A 21223-nucleotide genomic window follows, 5' to 3' on the forward strand; every position below is an offset into this window, starting at 1 on the left:
GAGAGACCTCTAGGGCGAAAGGTAAACACACCGCTGCCTGTCCATCGGCACCCCTCCTCCCAAAGGCTTATGTCAGTCTCCTCAGGGTTCCCCTATCCCCTGCAGGGTCCAGTAGAGCCCCAGCTACCGAGATGGCCATGCTGACACCAGAGGCGCTGAGGCTGAGACAGGATTGGGGGTGGGGTAGGGAGAAGGCCACTGATGGTGAAGCGGCGGAAACGGCTTGAGCGATGGTCGCCCAGTCTTAGAGCGGGGGTGTGTCCTGTTGCCCTGCCTCCCACCGGACAGGCCTAATGAATTTCCCAAGGGCAGCCGAGGCCCCGTTGCCCAGCAGCGCGGAGCAGGGCCCATGCTCCAGGCAGGAGTGGAGTGACGCTGTCGTCAGAAACAATACTGGGTTGTAAGGACTATACCAGAATAAGGGATTCTCCTCATCCGTCTCTCGGACGGTCCCTAACTTCACGGTGGAGTGGTGAGGCCAATCCTAAAGAGGGGACGCCCCAACTTTGAGGACACGGGAGAATAAAGGGTAAATAAGAGTCAGTACTCGCCTCTCTCCTCAGGTTCCAGTTCTGATTTTGGCTCTGTCGCTGCCACCCGCTCATCTTCAACATGATATTCTCCGTGCCTTAGACTTAAGCCTCTGACCTCTGGAGCGCCTAGCTGTAATCTTTTACCATGGCCTTGCCCTCCTCTCAGGGGCGGGACCCAAAAATACACCAATCAGAAAGTGGCACGCCGGCATTGGCCCCGCCTCGTCCCTCGCATCCGCCACTCAGGAGCCCCGCGGCACCGCCCCCGTCGCTCTCTCCCGCTAGGGTGTCGTTGTAGTGTCAGACCCGGAAGTGGCTTTGGGTCACGAGGCTTCACGGAGGCGGTGGGTGAGTCATGCGCGCGCGCGGAGGGGAGTGTAAAGGGGGGAGGGGAAGAAAGGGGGGCGGGGATGATGCAATGTTTGGCAACCGGTGCCTGCACGCGCACGCGCAGGGGACTACGAGGGTGGTGGGAGGTGCGGAGGGTGGGGGAAAGGAGAGAGGGCGGGGCGCCAGCTCCCGGCGCCCAACGGCCACAACGGCTATCAGCCTTGGCCGCCCCTAGTCGGCTGTGTGGAGCCTCTTTGCCGCTAGTCTCCCCCAGGAGCTCCTGTTCCGCCCACTAGCATTAGCCCCCCGTTTTACCTCGCCTTAAGGGACTCCTATTTTCCTTGGCTCCTCCCAGCTAATAGACACATAGGCCTTTTGAACTTCTCTGAAAGTTGATATCCATCCACCGGGATTGTCAACATCTCGAGTCTTCTTAAAGGGGTCTCCTGGCCGGGCGCGGTGGCTCACGCCTGTAATCCCAGCACTTTGGGAGGCCGAGGCGAGCGGATCACTTGAGGTCAGGAGCTCGAGATCAGCCTGACCAACATGGTGAAAACCCCGTCTCTACTAAAAATACAAAAAGTAGCCGGGTGTGGTGATGCGCGACTGTAACTCCAGCTACTGGGGAGGTCGAGGCAGGAGAATCGCTTGAACCCGGGAGCGGGAGGTTGCAGTGAGCCGAGATGGCGCCACTGCACTCCAGCCTGGGTGACAGAGTGAGACTACGTCTGACCAAAAAAAAAAAGGGGGGGGAGGGAGGTGGTCTCCTAGCCCCGTAAATCTCCCAAAAGGGGCGGAGGTACTGGAATCCCTTGGTAATCGTTTTCCGCTTCTCTCAGAACAGCGCCTGTGACTTTTACCTTGTAGTTGCTAAGTCCTCAGCAAGCCACAAGTCATGTATTTTGCTCAGTGGACCCGATTCTGTTTGGCCACCTATTTTTCCCCACGGTACTCTTACGCCTTTCTCCAAGACCAAGACCCTCTCTTGCTGTACCAAACAGCAAGTCCTGTGACTCCCTGCTGTGAGGAGCGCGGCACAGGCCTGCCTCCTAGGTGTTTGGGTCGAGATTTACGGCGGAGCCTCGTCCTGGGACGTGAGAGTGCACTTCAGCGCAGGACCGCCCTGGACTGGGGAGACCCAAGCCGCGATTTTAGCCTCAACTCCCCCTCACTTGCCCAGGGATCTTACCGTCCTTGTTTGTGAATTAAAGATAAGGAGTTGTGAAGGTAAAATAAGAACCATGAAATTGGAGGCAACTTGAACAAAAGTAAAACGCACCACGCAGAATGCAAAATATTTTTCTTGTGCTTTGAAAACAGAGGCCATGTGGTGGCCTGTTACATATCCTGTCATACCCTCATGTGGGCAGCCAGAGTTTAAGCAGAAACTGTCACAAGGCCGGTTGTGACTGGATTGGTGTGGTAGTGACAGGTCTTTGGTCAAGCTGCTCCGTTGCTCCAGACCTCCATTTCCCCCATGAAAATGGGGGTAGGCGGCGGGTTGGACCAGATGGTCTCTCCTGGCCTAAAGACAGACCAGGTTGTCAGTGACAGGCAGAGGTCATGTGACTTGACAAGCCGAGGTCGTGTTGTGACATGTTGACCTGGGGAGGCGGGTCAAGTCCCAGCACCCTACCCGGGAAGCTTTTGAGGCGGGGCAGGGCAAGTCGCGACTTTCATCTTTCGGGGCGGGCCCCTCCCGGACCTGGCATTCCTGGCTCCCGCAACAGATTGTGGCTTTGGAAGGGGCCCCTCCCTGAGGACGGCTGGGATTGGCCACCAGTGCCCTGGGAAGAGGCGCAGATCCTTCCGCGGAGGGCGGGGGGGGGCCGCGTGGGGTGTTTGTTCTCTTGGGGATTAATGGGGGGTTGTGGGGGAGGGGTAGGCGCGCTCCCGCATGCGCACTGCAGCCCCTCCAGTTGGCTCGTCGCTGTCCGCTGGGCGGGGGCCCGGCCCCGCCCCTCTCCCGTCCGGGCAGCGGCGGAGGCGGCGGCGGCTGCGGCGGCGGCTGCGGCAGCGACGACGACGGCGGCGGCGGCAGCGGCAGCAGCCTGCGCAGTGCCTTCTGGGAACGGAATCCCCAGGGCTGCCCCTGGCCCCCATGGCGCATGCGCGGGAGGCCGCTCGGTGATCCGCGGCGGCGGCGGCAGCGCTTCCTGCTAGGACCGGCCGGGGCCGTACCGGAGGCTTGGGCTCCACCGACCCTCCTCCCACCCCCTCCCACTCACCCTCTGGGCCGCGACTGCGCTGGGCGGGGCCGGCCGAACCATGGGCCGCGGTGAGTGTGGGGCCCGGCCCCCCCACCCCGCCCCTCCCCCTCCCCTCCCCTCCCTCCAGTCTCTACCCTCTGCCCCCTCCGCGTCCTCTCGGCCCCTTTCCCCGGCCCCATCCCCACTCCCCCGCCCTCACCTGCCCCCACTGCTTCTCCCTCTTTACTGCCTGACTTCTGCCTTCCTCACCGTCCTCCCCTCAGTGCTTCGCCCACCCTCCGCCCGTCCTCTCCCCAAGTTCCTTCCTACTTCGTGCGTCTTCCCCTCCTCCTCAAGCTGAGGGAAGCAGTCTGGGTGACAGGGCGCCTTGTTACGAGAGCGAAAGTTTGGAAGCCGCCAGTGTGGGGTGGGAGCGATGGTGAGGCTGGGGAGGATACCTGCAGGCTAGAGGGGCGTCCCTATCGGAGGAGAAGCTCTCTTGGAGATAATCGGAAGCCGGTGGGTTAGGAGGTTATGAATCCCTTTGCCTCAGGCTTGAGGGAGAATCAGGAGCTTCTCAGGATCCTGGGAGAAGACTGAGCTGTGATCCTCACCTCTTAAGACCTGTATGAGCTAGATCAGTGATTGCCTGATGGAGCAGGCATGAGGGGAGTTCTGCTGGTACCACCCCAGCGGGGCAGTTGGACAATTGTCTGGTGACCTGTGGGGCAATCTGTACTTTTTATATGATCTTCCTGGGTAGGGAACAGCAGGAGCCAGAAACTCTGGGAAACTTCCTAGTGGCCTAGTTCTATGGGAATGTGCCCATACTCCTGGTTGAAGTCTTCTATTCCGAATGGATGGAGGCCTTGCCCTTCATATGTCTGAGAATTGGGCTAGACTTCTTGGTCTCTGGGAGCTGAGGCTCTGACCCTCTGGTCCTAGGGACTGGGCTTGGAAAGAATGGCTGTAGACTCAGCCAGCAGATCCCTCAGGTCTTAATAGGCACTTACCTCACGTTGTTGAGGATCTTTCTCTTGAGAGGATGCTGGGCTGTGGTGCTCTTCAGAGTTGGGCAGACTCCTGACAGTCCCATCTCTCTCCTTGCGTTGCAGGTGTGGGCTAAGCTGGTGGCCCCGGCTTTAGACTGGACCCCACAATGTTTGCAGAGATGTTCAGGTAGCGATGGTGATAAGGCAGTTCCCTCCCAGCTCTCTGAGGGGTTCCCTTTGCTCCTCTGGGGCTTTCCTTGAGTTTTCTTGGGTCTCCCCACAACCTTTGCCTTCCTGGAGTCCTCCCTCAGGTACCTCACCCAGTTTAATCCTCCTAGTGCCTACATGGATGTCTGTGTTATCAGGCACGCGGGAGCTGATTACACACAATGAATGGGGGCAATGAGAGCAGTGGAGCAGACAGAGCTGGGGGCCCTGTGGCCACATCTGTCCCCATTGGCTGGCAGCGCTGTGTGCGAGAGGGTGCTGTGCTCTACATCAGGTATGGATCTTCACAGTTCCCCAAGCTCTGTCACTCCAGTTGCCCGGGTTTTCTTTCTTCTGCCTCTCCTTCAGCCCAGCTCTCTGGTTCCCGATTGCTTCCCTCCCTTCCCCTTCCTTTCTCAGCCTTTTTGCTTTCTGTAGCTCTGGGCCTTTGAATCCATTCTCCCTCTTTCCATGTCTTCCCACATTCCTTACCCTCTGTTCTTCTAGGAGGATCTGTAACTTAGGCCCTGTGCTTTAGGAGTATTGCCTGATTCACTGCCTGCTAACCCCATGTCCTCTGACCCTGTCCTCTCCCAGTCCAAGTGGCACAGAGCTGTCTTCCTTGGAGCAAACCCGGAGCTACCTCCTCAGCGATGGGACCTGCAAGTGCGGTCTGGAGTGTCCACTTAATGTCCCCAAGGTCAGAGTGGTGAGGGGTGCCTGAGAATAGAGATAAGCTGAAAGATCTAATGCAAATCACTGACCAAGGTAGCTCTTCTCACAGATTCCAGCCCCTCACGGTCCCTGTGCCTTCCACCTTACAGGTTTTCAACTTTGACCCTTTGGCCCCGGTGACCCCGGGTGGGGCTGGGGTGGGGCCGGCATCAGAGGAGGACATGACCAAGCTGTGCAACCACCGGCGGAAAGCTGTTGCTATGGCAACTCTGTACCGCAGTATGGAGACCACCTGCTCACACTCTTCTCCTGGTGCGTCTTCTTCCTCTTTATAGAAGACCAAGGAAAACCTAAGGGCTTGGAAGGCTGGTGGTGGGAAGCTCCATGAGAGGGGCAAAGAGAAAGGGGAGTGGGTAGGGAGCTGCATGGTGAGAAGAGGGAACAGGGAGGTTGGGAACTTGTGGGAGATGGGACTAGAGAAGACAAAGTTTTTGGAAGGGGAGCCACAGACTGACTCTTCATTTCTCATTTATTGCAGGAGAGGGAGCGAGCCCCCAAATGTTCCACACTGTGTCCCCAGGGCCCCCCTCTGCCCGCCCTCCCTGTCGAGTTCCTCCTACAACTCCACTTAATGGGGGTCCTGGCTCCCTTCCCCCAGAACCACCCTCAGTTTCCCAGGCCTTCCCCACTTTAGCAGGCCCGGGGGGGCTTTTCCCACCAAGGCTTCCTGATCCAGTCCCTTCTGGGGGCAGTAGCAGCCCCTGTTTCCTCCCAAGGGGCAATGCCCCCTCTCCAGCCCCACCTCCTCCACCGGCTATCAGCCTCAATGCTCCCTCATACAACTGGGGAGCTGCCCTCAGATCCAGCCTGGTGCCCTCTGACCTGGGCTCTCCTCCGGCCCCTCATGCCTCCTCCTCTCCACCTTCAGACCCTCCTCTCTTCCACTGTAGTGATGCCTTAACACCTCCTCCCCTGCCCCCGAGCAATAATCTCCCTGCCCACCCTGGTCCTGCCACTCTGCCACCAGTGTCTTCAGCCACTATGCACCTGCCCCTGGTCTTGGGGCCCCTGGGAGGGGCCCCCACAGTGGAGGGGCCTGGGGCACCCCCCTTCCTTGCTAGCAGCCTACTCTCTGCAGCGGCCAAGGCACAGCATCCCCCACTACTCCCTCCCAGCACTTTACAGGGCCGAAGGCCCCGTGCCCAGGCGCCCTCAGCTTCTCACTCATCACTTCGTCCCTCCCAGCGTCGTCCCCGCAGACCCCCTACTGTATTTCGATTGCTAGAAGGGAGAGGCCCTCAAACCCCTAGACGGAGCCGTCCTCGGGCCCCTGCTCCTGTACCCCAACCCTTTACTCTCCCGGAGCCATCCCAACCAATTCTCCCTTCTGTGCTGTCCCTGCTGGGACTCCCCACCCCTGGCCCTTCCCACTCTGATGGAAGCTTTAACCTTTTGGGGTCAGATGCACACCTTCCTCCTCCCCCAACCCTCTCCTCAGGGAGCCCTCCCCAGCCCAGGCACCCCATCCAGCCCTCCCTGCCTGGGACCACCAGTGGCAGCCTCAGCAGTGTGCCAGGTATGTGAGTGTTGTGGAGCTTTTCCCCATCCTGACTGGAAAGAAGCAGCCAAGGCATTTAGGGGAATGTTCAGAGAGCTCTTTGAGGGTTTTCTGGGTTGGGGGCTGGAGGCTGGCTTCTTTGGATCATGGTAGAAGGGGCCTCCCTTGAGCTGAATTTCTCTCGTCTTTTACAGGTGCCCCTGCCCCACCAGCTGCCTCCAAAGCCCCCGTAGTCCCCAGCCCTGTGCTTCAAAGCCCATCTGAAGGGCTGGGGATGGGGGCGGGCCCAGCCTGCCCTCTGCCTCCCCTGGCTGGTGGAGAGGCTTTCCCTTTCCCCAGCCCTGAGCAGGGCCTGGCGCTGAGTGGAGCTGGCTTCCCTGGGATGCTCGGGGCCTTGCCTCTCCCTCTGAGTCTGGGGCAGCCTCCACCTTCTCCATTGCTCAACCACAGTTTATTTGGCGTGCTGGCTGGGGGAGGAGGACAACCTCCCCCTGAGCCCCTGCTACCCCCACCAGGAGGACCTGGTCCTCCCCTAGCCCCAGGAGAGCCTGAAGGGCCTTCGCTTTTGGTGGCTTCCTTGCTTCCTCCACCACCTTCAGACCTTCTTCCACCTCCTTCAGCACCTCCCAGCAACCTCCTTGCCTCTTTCCTGCCCCTGTTGGCTCTGGGCCCCACAGCTGGGGATGGGGAGGGATCTGCAGAGGGAGCCGGGGGTCCCAGTGGAGAGCCATTTTCAGGCTTGGGAGACCTGCCCCCGCTACTTTTCCCCCCACTTTCAGCCCCCCCTACCCTCATAGCTTTAAATTCTGCGCTGCTGGCTGCCAGCCTGGATCCCCCCTCGGGGACAACCCCCCAGGTGAGGATAGGGGTGAGTAAGTTGGACAAAACAAAACGTAGAATGAGAGATGGGAGCTGGGAATCAAAAGCTTTCAGTTTCATTCCTGAGTTCTTCCTTGGGGCCTTTGGGGAGGCCTTAGTTCTTGGCTGGGGGTAGGATGGCTGTAAGAATTGGGGGTGTATTTAATAAGCATGGCCCATCTTACTTAAGGCTTCAGTGAGATAGTGGATGTGAAAGCATTATCAATTTGTTGAGTATTTTATACATGTAAGTGTTAGAATCATTCTTTTTTCTTAGCCCTGTGTCCTGAGTGCCCCCCAACCTGGACCACCTACCTCCAGTGTCACCACGGCAACTACTGACCCGGGGGCCTCCTCTCTGGGCAAGGCCCCCTCCAACTCAGGGAGACCCCCCCAACTCCTTAGCCCTCTGCTGGGTGCCAGCCTGCTGGGTGAGTCTGAGGAGTGTGAATTCACTCTCTTGGTGTGAAAAAACAGCAGTAAAACTTGGGAGTAGAGGCTTAATAAATTGGGGAAAAAATCTATGGCCACTGGATAAAGCCTAACGAGAATAGTAGGGTGTGCTCAGCCTTGGTTTGCCTAGGGAGAGACCCCTGACTATAATTTCTTAACAGGTGACCTGTCTTCACTGACCAGCAGCCCTGGAGCCCTCCCCAGCCTGTTGCAGCCTCCTGGCCCTCTTCTCTCTGGCCAGTTGGGGCTGCAGCTCCTCCCTGGGGGTGGAGCTCCTCCACCCCTCTCAGAGGCTTCTAGTCCCCTAGCCTGCCTGCTACAGAGTCTCCAGGTGAGGGTGTGGGCATATATTTGTCAGGGAGATAGTTTTTTCTCAAACTGGAAATTTAGGGCTTTTTGAGTTAGAGTGGAAGACGGACTGTATTTGAGATTGACTGAGAACTTATTTTTTGCCAGCAGATCCCTCCAGAGCAGCCAGAAGCCCCCTGTCTACCCCCTGAGAGCCCCGCATCAGCCCTCGAACCAGAGCCTGCCCGGCCTCCCCTCAGTGCCTTAGCCCCACCCCACGGTTCTCCCGACCCCCCAGTCCCTGAGCTGCTCACTGGGAGGGGGTCAGGGAAACGGGGCCGGAGGGGAGGGGGACTTAGGGGCATTAATGGTGAGGCCAGGCCAGGCCGAGGCCGAAAGCCTGGCAGCCGGCGGGAGCCTGGCCGACTGGCCCTCAAATGGGGGACACGTGGTGGCTTCAATGGACAAATGGAAAGGTCCCCAAGAAGAACCCACCACTGGCAGCATAATGGGGAACTGGCTGAAGGGGGTGCTGAGCCCAAGGATCCATCCCCTCCCAGGCCCCATTCTGAGGACCTTAAGGTGAGTGTAGAGTGATAGTGTTTTGGGCTCAGGGGCTCTGAGGAAAGGCTGGGGCTGTGGTGCCTGTTTCTAACTTTCCCACACACACAGTCCATCTTTTCTCAGGTGCCCCCGGGAGTAGTCAGAAAGTCTCGTCGAGGCCGGAGGAGAAAATACAAGTGAGTGTTAGGCCTACTACAGTGCTGGCCTTTGCCTACTACTTTTTGGTTTGGACAGTTCTAATGTCCAATTAGCGGCTTGGTTTTTCAAAAGGGCAGACACTTGAATATGAATAAGGATATTATGCCTTTACTATCCAAATGTAGAAAGTTTCCCACCCAAACTTCTGAAATTCACCTGGTGCTTGGGAGCTGTTCCTGATCATCTGTGCCCTTATTGCAGCCCTACCCGGAATAGCAATAGCTCCCGCCAGGACATTATGTTGGAACCCAGCCCTACAGCCCGAGTAAGTGTGTGGGTGGGTGGGTGGGTGTATGGGTAGGATGTAAGGGATGAGGCAGCAGGAGGAAAGGAGGGTTAGAGGGAGTGGGGAGAAAAGAAGACTTCCTGATACCTAGCAATTGACCATTTCTTTCAACTTCCCATCTGGTATTAGGCAGCTGTCCCTCTGCCTCCCCGGGCCCGCCCTGGCCGTCCTGCCAAAAACAAGAGGAGGAAACTGGCCCCATAGCAGCCATACCTGGAGCTGGATCTGACCCTGATTGGGGAGAGCTGAGTGCTGAGCCTTGGGAGCCCTTGCCAGCCACCTGCACCTGTGGACAGTGGGTGGGGGCACTACTCCCCACTCAGAGCACAAATGCAACCCCCTTCCCCTACAATCCCATCCTGAGCCATTGCAGGGGGTAGGGAAGTTCACCCCCTCCCCCCCCCGAAGCCATGTCACTGAAAAGGCCTGGGGGGGGGTGGTATATGGCCCTCTCCCCACCAGGCGCTAAGGGGAACACCCCCTTCCCCAGGTCTTTTATTTGTTTAAGTTATTTTTGCACAAATGACTCTTTTATATTTAATTCGACTTCATTGCCTCCCTTCTTAAAGCCAACAGGCTCAGTTTACAAACCTGTGAGCTACTGTTGGCTGCTGCCCTCCTTCCCAGTGAAAGGTACAAAGCAATAAGCATCATGAATCCTCCCTTTACCCCTCCAACACCCCTCTGCCTCTGGCTCAGGTTGCTCAAAGCACAGATCCCCTCTTACCCCTGTCCCCAGGTTTGAAACACATAGCCTCAATTCAAGGTATAGCCAGGTTCCCCCCCTTTCCTCTGGGATATAAAAAGGGGGTAAGGGGGCAAAGAGAGCCCTCTGGGCCTCTCCTCCCATACACACTACACTGCCCCTTCTCCCCCCATCAAAACGCTCAGAGACGTTGTGATGATGCGACTGAGGATTATGCAACGTGGTCCAACCAGAGCGGCCAGCATGACCAGCTGTCCAGGGGCTGCCTCCTGCCTTTTCTTTTGTAAAGACAAGACCCTTGGGAGTTTTAATTCTGTTTTGTACTTGCCCTGTGGGGCCTCCCCTGCTTTTCTATGGGAGACACTCTTAATTTAACAGATGAGAATATTTTGAAACTCTGGCTCTGGCTCTGTACTCATTTTTTAATTTAGTTCTTTGGTAAGAACAGGTTACAATTTAAATTTCATCTCTTGTAGTATAGAGTGGCTTAGACTGCCTATTATGCTATGAATGTCTATTTGTGTCCTAGTGCTGCCTCCTCCCCAGGAAACATAGCAGAGGCCACACAGAGTACAACAGCATTTAATGGTCAGAAATGGTTGTACACTATTATAGTCAGCCACAGAAGCTGTGTTGGAGGACAAGACCCAATCCTTCCCCACACCAGGCAAAGCAGTATTGGACATGAGCTGGCATGTGGCTGGGTCCACGTCCTCATCCCTCAGGCCTGAGGGGAGACCACCTTCTAATAACCAACCCCCAGCTACCACTCTGTATTCATCAGGGGAGGGGTATAAACCCCACATGCAAGAAGAACCCTTGCCCCCAGTCTCAAATGGGATGGGGATGCTAGAGTTACAGTAAAAGGGAAACCCTATGTAAGCTGTTAGCAGAGTTCACAGGGGTAGGGATTACCCCTGTTCTCCAGTTCCCACATGTGCTCACTTTCCCAGCTTCTTCATCCGTTCATCAATGCTGGCAAAGTTCCCCTCAACTGTGGCCAGGTTTTCACGCATGGTTGTCTGCACCTACAAAATGGTAGAGAGGTTTTACTCTTTGTCGGGTCCAGTTGCTTAACTGGATGAGGACCTGAAGGAATTCTCTGAGACAAGACAAAAAAGAAATGGAAGCACAGTTTGTGGGCCAAAGAGAGGGGATGTTTACAGTAGCAATTTTCAGGCTACCCTTAGAGTACCAGGGATCAAGCTCAGGGTGTGCCAAGCAAGCAGGACTCTTGAGAATTCCCATTCTGACTTCACCCAGAACAGTTTTTCTTTTGTTTCTTTTTTTTTTTCAGAGGTAGAACCAGAACAGTTTTTTAAAAAATCTGTTTTATGTAATGAGAGCTAAATAAGATTTTGTTGAAGGTTTCACAGGTTCAAAATTTTAGCAAACTGCTCTGGAGGAAGAGGATATTAAGTCCTTTATATAATTTTTCATTTATCTCAGTGATCCTGTGATTAACACTGGTCTCTCGAATTTAATGGTCCTTCCAGCACTGAGAACAGTGCCTCCAACAGAAATTGTGGACTTGCGGCCGGGTGCGGTGGCTCATGCCTGTAACCCCAGTACTTTGGGAGGCAGAGGAGGGTGGATCACTTAAGGTGAGGAGTTTGAGACCACCCTGGCCAACATCGTGAAAACCCATTTCTACTAAAAAAACAAAAATTAGCCAGGTGTGGTGGTGCATGCCTATAATCCCAGCTACTTGGGAGCCTGGGAGGTGGAGGCTGCTGTGAGCCGAGATCGCTCTACTGCACTCCAGCCTGGGCAACAGAGTGAGACTGTCTCAAAAATAATAAAATAATAAAAAGAAATTGTGAACTTGCTGTGTCCCAAGCGTTACTAAAAGAACGATGGAACTAGGTGAGACTCATCATCCAGGGTCAGAAAGGAAGTGACAGAATCAGATTAGGGCTTGGCTTTTGACTTCAAAGCCTGCATTCTTTCCAGCGTACTGTGCTCATTAGGAAGAGTAAGCTAAGCTGGGACAACAGGGAAAGAGTGGGGTTTTATAAGAAAACATGTTCACTAGCTCCTAACAATTTCCCCATATGTACCTCATCTATATAACTCTGAGGGAGGTATCATTTCCCAAATGGAAAGATGGAGGTTCATGGGTTAAATAAGTTGTCAAAGGGCCTTCACATTGAAAATAGGATGGAGACTCCAGACCAACCCTCTGCCGCAACACCATGCTACAAAAATAGGCTAAAGCAGAACCCTATAACACTGGAGAACCTAGTTTGTACATGCTGGAGAAAGGAGACAGATCAACAAAGGGGCACACACACCTGGGTCAAGAGGGTGGTATTGTCCTTCAGAGAATTAGCAATCATCTGCTGGGTGGTATCCAAGTGTGTCAGGAGCTGACCAAACTGCATGGCTACAAAAGAAAGAAAAGTATGGCTGAGACTAGAATCCAAGATAAGCGAGGGACCAAAAGTTGCCCATTTTTCAACTTCTCTTAGCACTCCTGGCAGCTGGCCTCCCACCTTGCTCATGCAGCTGCTTGATGGTGACGAGTCTCTGCACCAGCTCAGGGAGGGTGGAGGCAATGGGGCTCCAGCGCTGTATAGTTTCATATAGCTGGTGCACCTGAAGGGACACAATAGGGCCCAGAGGGGATAGCTGAGGCAGCCAGGTCAGTATGCACAGACTGCTACGTCACCAGAGCGGGGGGGGGGGAAAGGGTCAAGTGGGCAGAGGGAAGCACTGCCCTGACTTTCCCAGCTGATAAGAGTATGAAGATGGGGACCTGAAGATTCATTGTGTTCTCATGCTTTGATATTGCCACTCAGAAAAACTGAGGGAGTAGAAAGAAGATGGGGAAGCTGTCTTCCGGACCTTGCTTTGTGTATCTGCATCTTCTACAGAGGCTTTATGCTTAGCAATCTCATTCACCTTTCCCAGGACGCTCTGAAAACAACAGATTTTAAGGTTGATAGAGCATCCAGGGCTTCCAAAGTCCCAAGCTACCCGTAATTTAATTTTCCCTCAATTTAATACCTGTAGCCGAGCCTCCACTTGGTCCAAAACTGCAAGGTCCAGGGCACTCACTTTTGCTTGCAACAACTCTACAGTCTCCTGGGGATGAGAGTTGGGACAAGCATCACAAGGAAGAAAGGATCAGACTAGGAAGAGGCCTCTCATATTCCACTAAATTAATATATAGCTACAAACTCAAAAATAACCCTCAAAGCAAACCCAATCCCAATTATCCCCTCTGTAATCGAAACACTCCAGTTTCTTCCCAACTCACCATGAGACAGGCTCCCTGTAGACCTGCAGAAAGGGGATTCTGGTGGGAAAGGGAGGGAAGACATCAGTGGTCCTTCTATCTCCATGATTATCATCTTCTCTCATCCTTCCTGGTTCTAAGTGGGAACGCACTAGCTGATCCCTATAACTGAAACCCTTGGATGACCCCTTCCAGGCTTATGTGGCAAGTGTTAGACCATGAGTTGCAGGATCTAAGGCTCTGTAGATTATGTACAGGAGAGCACCTGACCTGAGCATCCTGATCACAACGTACAGCTGCCTCCAGCTCTGTCAGGCGCTTTTCAAGTTCTGCGACCTAGTGGGAGGAAGGAGGTGAGATTTGCCATCTGTCTCCCTGCTGCTGCAGTGGGAGAAATATAACCCTGCTCTACTCTGCTTGCCACTTGCCACCACACGGGACTCCTTTCCCTGGAACACATACCTAGCCATAATCTTAAAATCCTAACCTAAGGTAGACGCGTGAGGGAAATGTAGAGACCGAGGAATCAGAAGAGGAATCAACAGGAATCAGAAGCCTTCCCAGCACCCCCTCCCTTGGAGAGAAGCAGGAAAATCTCTAGGGACATGCCTTCCCTGGCTTCCCAACCAACACTGTATCCATACTTACTTTGGCAGCTTGAGAGAACTTGTCCTGCTCAGGCCGAGAATGTAGTTCATAAGTGACAAGGCTGCTGTCTGGGGGGGTCCCAGTGGTTTTTCCCCCTGAGCTCGCTTTGCTGTTCTTTGTTGCTTCCAGCTGCAGCAGTAGGCGCCTAGTTAGGAGATCAATTAATATTATGAATGTAAGGAAGAGGGCCAGTCACTCTCCCTCACTTTTGCCTTATCCTTGGCATTAAGAAACAGCCAGGCCACTTCTTCGCTTAGCACCCCTGTCAGTAGCTGGCTGAGTCCATCCACAACCCCAATCAGCAATGATTTTTCAGCAAAGTAGGGTACCCACTTAGCCAGAGCACCATCGGGGTCAGTAAGGTTGATTGCAGCATCTGGTCCCAGCAGCTTCTCTAGGTGGGAGGCAACTAGCTGCTGCTTCAGGGCTGCCAGCTGTTTAGCCAGCACCACAGGGGTCAGCTTCTCCTCTGCGGCTGACTCCTTCACTGTCGTCTAGTATGAAAAAAAGGTAAAAAGCAGGGGGTGGCAAGAATGAATCAAGAGCAAAAAAATAGGTCAGGCCCTTTAAGGGTAGCTGTAGCTGGAGGTCACTGGGATGGTATTTGGCATAGCAGACTGCCCACCTTATGTTAGCACTGGATGTAGATGGATAAATATACCTAAACTCTGGAAACCTTAGCCCCTTTATCCAAGAGCTTACGGAATCTTTCTTTCTCTTTTTGAGATGGCGTATAGCTCTGTTGTCCAGGTTAGAGTACAGTGCTCTGATCTCAGCTCACTGCAACCTCTGCCTCCCGAGTAGTTGAGATTATAGGCATGTGCCATCACACATGGCTAATTTTTTGTTTCATCATGTTGGCCTGGCTGGTCTCGAACTCCTGACCTCAGGTGATCCACCTGCCTTAGCCTCCCAAAGTGGTAGGATTACAAGCGTAAGCCACCATGCCTGGCCAGGGAATCTTTCTCTTCTTGCTAGAGGTCTTCCTCTACTGTGTAAGTCACAGCACAGAAGGGAGAAGAAAGTCTGTCGTTACCTTGATTTTTTCAACTTCAGTTGTCAGCTCTTGGACCTCATGCAGTAAGCGCTGGTACTTTTGCTGGGGTGTCTCCTTCACTCCTAGACCCTCTCCAAGCTAGAGAGCAAGTACAGAGGGTAATGTTATACATCTCATTACAGGGAACCTCAAGAATTCTTCCACATCCTGGGCCTAAGTCATAAAGGTATCATATCCAATTGAGAATCCACAACACCCTAATACAAAAGAACTGAGGACAGCCAGAGGCCTGGAGGCTCTCCAGAACAAACAGCAGGGGAGGAGAGTTTCCTTGGCTGCATCCTGCTGCTTCCTCAGGAACAGAGGAGAAACAGAATCCCACCTGTATCCCTAGATTTCTCTCCTACATGTGGGCTAGATAGGGTCACTACACCATTCCCATCAACACACACACACACATACAACAAACCATCTCATATTCTCCAGATTCATAGCCTGTCCTCTTGGTTTTTCCAATACGATCTGAGAAATCTGCCAAGAAAAGAAGATGGAACTGAGGGCCTGATCTAGACCCAAGGCAGTCATGGTCTCAGGTGACTATGAGGGCTTCCACAAACGATCTCCATGAGGGACCCCTTCCCCACAGCGCAAGTCACTAAGACCCGAGGACAGGAAACCACTTCTCATGCTTATCCTCCAGTCTTCCCCCTACCCAACTTCCAGCCCAGTCTCACCAAGTCCCTTTGTCCCCACTCTCTTGTCCTTGAACTTGTCATAGGCAGCATTAGGATTGACAATGATGTGCTCCACACTTGTGCTTGTCAGCTCCTCCTGCAAGAACAGGTAGTTTAGGCCAGGGGCAGACTCAGTCTCACTCTAGAACTTCCTCTAACCCACAAAATCCCCATACCATTAGGTGACTGGGCCCTACTTGTCCAAGGGGAAAGAAGGGCAGCTCTATTCCAAGGTGCCTACCCAGGCTCAACCTAGGAAATTGAAGCTTCCTGGTAAATTTGGAGCCTCAGTTGTATAAATATTAACACCCTCATTCAACTGGAGCATAACCTCCCCACCTTCTCTGTACATAAGCCTTCCCATCCCCCCACCTTAACCCTCCCAGTTGTCTGGCACACACCATGCACTCAAGGCAAGAAACCAACCTGACCTTTTTTAACCTCCCCCTCCCAAAAGTAAATCTCCTTGCCCGCTGAGCAAGTCCATTTTAATGCTAACCTCCTGTCCTTGCTAGAAGGAAAGAGGAGGGAAGGCAGATAATCAGGACACTAACCCTGAGTGTGAATATTAGGACTTTAAACCTGCTGAAGGTAAGACACAAGCTCTTAGTACAAAGGAAGGTCAACAGAGGTCCTGACCAGAAGCCTGATTTCTAGGCTGCCATGAGGCCAGAAAATTCAGGGAGAGGGAGAAGGGGCAAGGGTTTACTGGATTATTTTTATGGGACATCTTACAAGCAACAAACATAGGCAATATCTGCTTGCCAAGAGTACCCATGGGCAAGGGCCACATGTAAGCCCTGAAATGGAGATAGCCCAGCATGTCTTCAGAGAAGCTGCAGCACCTGATTTTTCTCCCTGACTCCTCTGCTGTGCTTTAAGCACTTAAGTTCTTCCAAAAACAGGGGACACAGTAGGTGGTGAAAGAGACTTCACCCTAGGAACTGAAGCAAAGAGGTTCCCTCCTTACTAGATATCTACATGCTGTTCAGATTCTAGTAACAACACCGAGACTGGGCACTCCTGACTGCATGCCCCTTTTTCAATTGTCAGAAGCCTAACAGCTCCCAGCAGAGTACTGATGGAAGCTGGAGGGAGACTCAGGAGTCCTTTTCTATTGGGGATGGCATCTCCCTCCACCTTCTACAGGAGGAAGGCAAATGAGTCTTCCTTCTTTCACCTACAACAATGGTTCTCACTCCAGGCTACATGTTAGAATCACTTAGAAAATGCTTTTTTTGCCAAGCACGGTAGCTCACGCCTGTAATCCCAGCACTTTGGGAGGCCAAGGCAGGTGGATCACAAGGTCAAAAGATCAAGACCATTCTGGCCAACATAGTGAAACCCTGTCTCTACTAAAATACAAAAACTAGCTGGGTGTAGTCTGGTGCATGCCTGTAGTCCCAGCTACTTGGGAGGCTGAGGGAGGAGAATTGCTTGAACCCAGGAGGTGGAGGTTGCAGTGAGCCGAGATTGTGCCACTGCACTTCAGCCTGGCACCTGGTGACAGAGCAAAGCTCTGTCTCAAAGAAAAAGCTATTTTTTTTTTTTTAAAAGAGACAGCCAGGTATGGTGGCTCAAGCCTGTCTGTAGTCCCAAAGTTTGGCCAAGGTCAGTGGATCTCGGGAGTTCAAGACCAGCCTGGGCTGGGCAACATAGTGAAACCCTGTCTCTACAAAAAATATGAAAAATTAGCCAGGTATTGTGGCATAAGCCTGTGGTCGCAGCTACTCAGGAGGCTGAGGTGGAAGATCTTGAGCCTGGCAGGTGGAAGTTGCAGTGAGCTGAGATCATGCCACCGCACTACAGCCTGGGCAACAGAGTGAGACCCTGTCTCAAAAAAAGGAAAAGAGAGAGAGAAAAAAAAAAAAAAAAAAAAGGCCTGGGCTTACTTCTAGAGATTCTGATAAATTATTCTGGGGTAGGGCCAGATATCCAGGTGATTCTAACCTACAGCCAGGACTGAGAATCTCTGCCTATGTGTAGGTATGTAGGGAGAAGGTGTGAGGGTGACATGGTGGGACAACACTGAGAAAGAAAAGCAGGTGGAAGGAAGCTCCTTCCTTCATCTCTGTTCTGCTATTAGTCACAGCAGGAATCAGTGTGGGTGGCAGCTTTAAAAATAAGGGAAGAGAAGAGGAAAGGACAAAGTATCAATTTTGATCTTTACCTCTTCTTCAGGGAATTACTGGGCAGAGGGGGAAGAGCTATAGATCTAGAGAAAAACAAAAGACTCAATGTCCCATATGCAAGTGCCTGGGGGAAGAGACATTTGAGTCCCAGATGATTATCTCTTAACCTGTTCTGAAATGTTATGGCCAGAACACCCACCCATCTAATAGCTGTGTGGTCTCTGGCCTCTATAAACTGAGAAGGGCTCAGGCTCAGGATAGACAGCCATCTTCTCTGAAGTTCATACACGGGAATATGTCATTTCTCCCTGTGAAAGCCCCAATCAAGGCCAATCCACCCATCCTCTTTTGTTTAATCCTCTTAAAAAAGAGTAATGGGAGGCATAACTTAGAGACACAGAAAAAAAATCAATCATATACCATTTGTTAAGCCCTTATTATGGGAGGGCACTATGCAGATGGGAACCTACTTTCTTATTTATGTTCTTAAGTAGGGAAAGCAGGGAGTAAAAGAGGGTCCACACACAGACGGTAAGTCTCAGAGGTTCTGGACAGTCGTCCCAGGGACAGACAGCATTTTCATCCCTGCTGTGGGAGCGTCCTGGGCCAGCTGGGCTACCTGGCACTGGCATCCTCTGGAGCCTCTCCAAGGCTGTTGCCCGGGGGCACAATCTAGTCCTCCAGTAGCACCCACTCCAGCAGTGTCTTGAAGATCTGAGGCATGAGTTGGGGGCAGTATAATTACAGTGACTTGTGAGATAGGAAAAGGTTGGGTGCAGGAGTGGATAGAGGAATGAAAGATTTAGTAGAGTCTGAAGGACAGAGAAACAACTGCTCATCACAGCACACCCCGTTAAAAAGCAGATGAAAGGTCAGGCTTCTTACCAGCTCCTTGTGGTTTCCCCAGAGGTGAGAAAATCAAGAGTTAAAAGGAAAGGGAGTGGGGGAATGGGGATGAGGGAGGGAAAAAAAAGACAAAATTGTTATTAGCAAATTGTCACATGCACTACATGACAGTCTTCAAACACACTGCACCACAGGGCCCCAGGGGAGCCTAGCGAAATTTTGGGGCCAAGAAATTTCAGCTGGGGTCATCATATACCCCAAGAGAAAGAAGAGCATGAGACCCTTTTCCCTCTGGTGGTGAGGATGTCATGAAGCTTTGCCATTAACAGCAGCAGTTTAAGATCATCTGAGAATTAGAAGTTAGATGTTACAAGCCAGTGGCATGGAACAGGAAATGGGAGAAAAGGCTGAGGTGGCGGGAAAGCTATTAGAAATGGCAGAACATGAAGCAGAAGTTAGAGATTCCTAGGACTTGTAGCTGATAGAGGGTCAATAATTCTCAGGAGTGGAGTTCCCATTACTAGTTCATGGCCCATGTCTTCCTATCTCTTGGTTTCTCTAGCTGTGAAAAATTAGACATTTTGATGACAGAATCGGTCACGATGAGAGTGATCAGGTGGGAAGTCTGATAACGACTGTAGGTGAGATGTATAGAAGGTGAGTTTAAGGAATGATGAAGTACCTAAGTACAGCCCCATTGTCACTTCCTCCTGCAAGAGAAGAGGCAGGGCTGCTCCTGGTCCCTCAGGCAGCCTGGCTTGTTTGCCTCTACCTTGAGTGGCTGGTAAGTCACCCCACAGCTCCAAGGGATCCAGAGCAATTTTGCCATGATGTGCTAGCACAGAGGGTCCAGAGGACACCAAGATTCACAGCTACCAGCCCATGTGCAGAATATGTTTCTTCAACCCTCTGTTCACAAGATTCACAGGGGTTGGAGGGTAGACAAGGGGGAAGGGTGAGAGTATTTCCAAGAGACTTTATTTAAGTCTGGGCCACATAGATAAGGCTCCCACTTCCAGGCAAGGTTGGTTTAGAATTACCAGGAGGGAAAATCCAGAGGTATGCCCTGCCTTTCTAGGAGCTCTGCTGAAGGGCAGATGGATGGAAGTGTGGAAGGTTGAGTATTCTTGTGTGCATATGAAAAACTATGGTGGGATAAAAACAAGTGCTTCCTTGCACCAAGATTTCAGCCACATATTTCTGACCCATAGCCTCTCTGTTCCCTAGCTGATGATAGGGTCGCAGCCAAGATTCCTCTTTCACCTGGGCATGGTGGCTCACATCTATAATCCCAGCACTTTGGAAGGCTGAAGTGGGTGGATCACTTGAGGTCAGGAGTTCAAGACCAGACTGGCCAACATGGTGAAACCCCATCTCTACTAAAAACACAAAATTAGCCTGGGTGTGGTGGTGGGCGCCTGTAATCCCAGCTACTCAGGAGGCTTGCTTGAATCCAGGAGGCACAGGTTGCAGTAAGCCAAGATTGCACTACTGCACTCTTGCCTGGGTGATAGAGTTTGAGACTCCATCTCAAAAAAAAAAAAAAGATTCCTCTTTCAGCTCAGGGTAGAGGTAGCTCCAGGTCCTGTGGTGGAGGCTGGGAAGTCTCTGCACAGAGTGAGCATAAGCACTCATAGGTGCACACATGCAAACACAAAGGAGAAGTACACACACTATACCTTTCTCTGATTTGTCCCACCAAGCTAAAACCAGCTTGGGAGAAACTCAAGGAGAGAGAAAAGACAATGGGCCATAAGCTTAAGTTCAAACCGTGGGGATTGGGAAAAATAGGGAGAACAGAAAATCAAAGAAAAGAAAAAGTGGTATATTAGTTTGCAAATAGTACATACCACCTCCAGGTCTGTCCTATGGGTGGGTTGAAGGATGATGCGATTTTAGGCATGATTCTTGCATAACCTGGAGTAGTACTAGTTGCCTTGATTGAAAGATTTCAAGTGCCCTGATCCCGGGTGCCAGCTTACCTAGTACATGACTCCCAGTCCCTTTCACTAATGGAATCCCCTCTCCCCAGGGCTATTTGGCTAAGTGGCTGTGACTCAGAGGGCAAGACCTGAGGTTCTAAATCAGGCAGGGACAGTGGCCACTGTTACTCTCTGAGCCTATTCAGGCTGTATGCCAACACTGCAGCCAGGGGACTTCAAAACCATGATGACAAGGAAGATGGACAGAGCTGTAGAATAAAACTGTCCGGGATGGATCAATATATTGCTGACCATCCATCCATTTCAAAAGGAGGGGTGCAGAAACAGAAAGACTCACAAAAGCACAAATAATCCAAGTTATTATCATACAATTGCATATAAACCTGCTTCTCATCCCATTTACATTTCTCTAAAGACTTAGCATAGGGAAATATTAAAATGAGTTTTTCCCAGAGATAATCCACATACAGCTAAGAAATGAGGACTGTGGCTGTCCCTTTTGTTCTCTATCCTTGTCTAAAAAAGCTAAAAGTCATTCTATAAACAATATCTTAATTTGATCTTAGTCTGAGGAGGAGAAAGGCAACTCCCTTCTAACTCCAGCGCCTAAATGCCTCATGTTCTAAAGCTCTCAAAGCCTCCATGCTTCTGTCCCATCCTCCATTGGACAGTTTTACTCTGCAGACCTCACAGGGGGAAGAGACAATGATTCATGGATCATAGCTGTTTCTAACCCTTGATTAATGATCTTCAAACATAAGGCCAGCAGGCCCTTCAGTGACCCAGCCAGGGACTCACTGGAATTTAAAACGATTAGCTACAACAATAGCACAGTGGCAGAACAT

The 21223-nt window shown here is 52.2% G+C and overlaps 2 protein-coding genes across 22 annotated transcripts in view; one reads left to right on the plus strand and one right to left on the minus strand.

The window, feature by feature from the left end:
- Nucleotides 1–839: 839 nt before the first annotated feature.
- Nucleotides 840–10237, plus strand: MBD6 (methyl-CpG binding domain protein 6). Of its 18 annotated transcripts, none has more exons than XR_001827471.2 (15): nt 3020–3141; nt 4168–4231; nt 4410–4546; nt 4849–4951; nt 5076–5238; nt 5465–6502; nt 6679–7340; nt 7620–7773; nt 7957–8126; nt 8252–8665; nt 8756–8823; nt 9047–9110; nt 9261–9430; nt 9701–9764; nt 10023–10237. XR_001827471.2 is itself a non-coding variant. In XM_017536206.2 (13 exons), the coding sequence occupies exons 3-13, from the start codon at nt 4434–4436 to the stop codon at nt 9333–9335; spliced, it is 3024 nt and encodes a 1007-aa protein (XP_017391695.1). In that variant the 5' UTR covers nt 840–881; nt 4168–4231; nt 4410–4433; the 3' UTR covers nt 9336–10237. The 18 variants fall into 18 exon arrangements, 9 of the variants coding, with proteins under 9 accessions (XP_017391695.1, XP_037597159.1, XP_017391700.1 ...); XR_001827472.2 differs by having other exon boundaries at nt 9261–9426; XR_001827475.2 differs by having other exon boundaries at nt 8771–8823; nt 9261–9426.
- A 166-nt stretch (nt 10238–10403) lies between these two features.
- The window catches only part of DCTN2 (dynactin subunit 2), a 17478-nt gene continuing 6658 nt past the window's right edge, over nt 10404–21223 (minus strand). Inside the window, exons 3-15 of one of the 4 annotated variants that reach the window (XM_037741236.1) lie at nt 18060–18303; nt 15458–15554; nt 15193–15254; nt 14763–14861; nt 14060–14220; nt 13727–13871; nt 13349–13414; nt 13100–13138; nt 12847–12924; nt 12685–12756; nt 12333–12435; nt 12132–12223; nt 10404–10865 (exon numbers count right to left, since the gene is read on the minus strand). In XM_037741236.1, coding sequence (XP_037597164.1) covers nt 10779–10865; nt 12132–12223; nt 12333–12435; nt 12685–12756; nt 12847–12924; nt 13100–13138; nt 13349–13414; nt 13727–13871; nt 14060–14220; nt 14763–14861; nt 15193–15254; nt 15458–15554; nt 18060–18303 — 1345 coding nt within the window. In that variant the 3' untranslated portion in view covers nt 10404–10778. Of the gene's footprint in view, nt 10866–12131; nt 12224–12332; nt 12436–12684; nt 12757–12846; nt 12925–13099; nt 13139–13348; nt 13415–13726; nt 13872–14059; nt 14221–14762; nt 14862–15192; nt 15255–15457; nt 15555–17788; nt 17814–18059; nt 18304–18474; nt 18481–21223 lie in introns of those variants that run through there. The other 3 variants (XM_017536222.2, XM_017536224.2, XM_017536223.1) reach the window with 3 other exon arrangements.

The sequence above is a fragment of the Cebus imitator genome, unplaced genomic scaffold (genome assembly GCF_001604975.1).
Source record: "Cebus imitator isolate Cc_AM_T3 unplaced genomic scaffold, Cebus_imitator-1.0 Scaffold96, whole genome shotgun sequence".
Lineage (NCBI taxonomy): Eukaryota > Metazoa > Chordata > Mammalia > Primates > Cebidae > Cebus > Cebus imitator.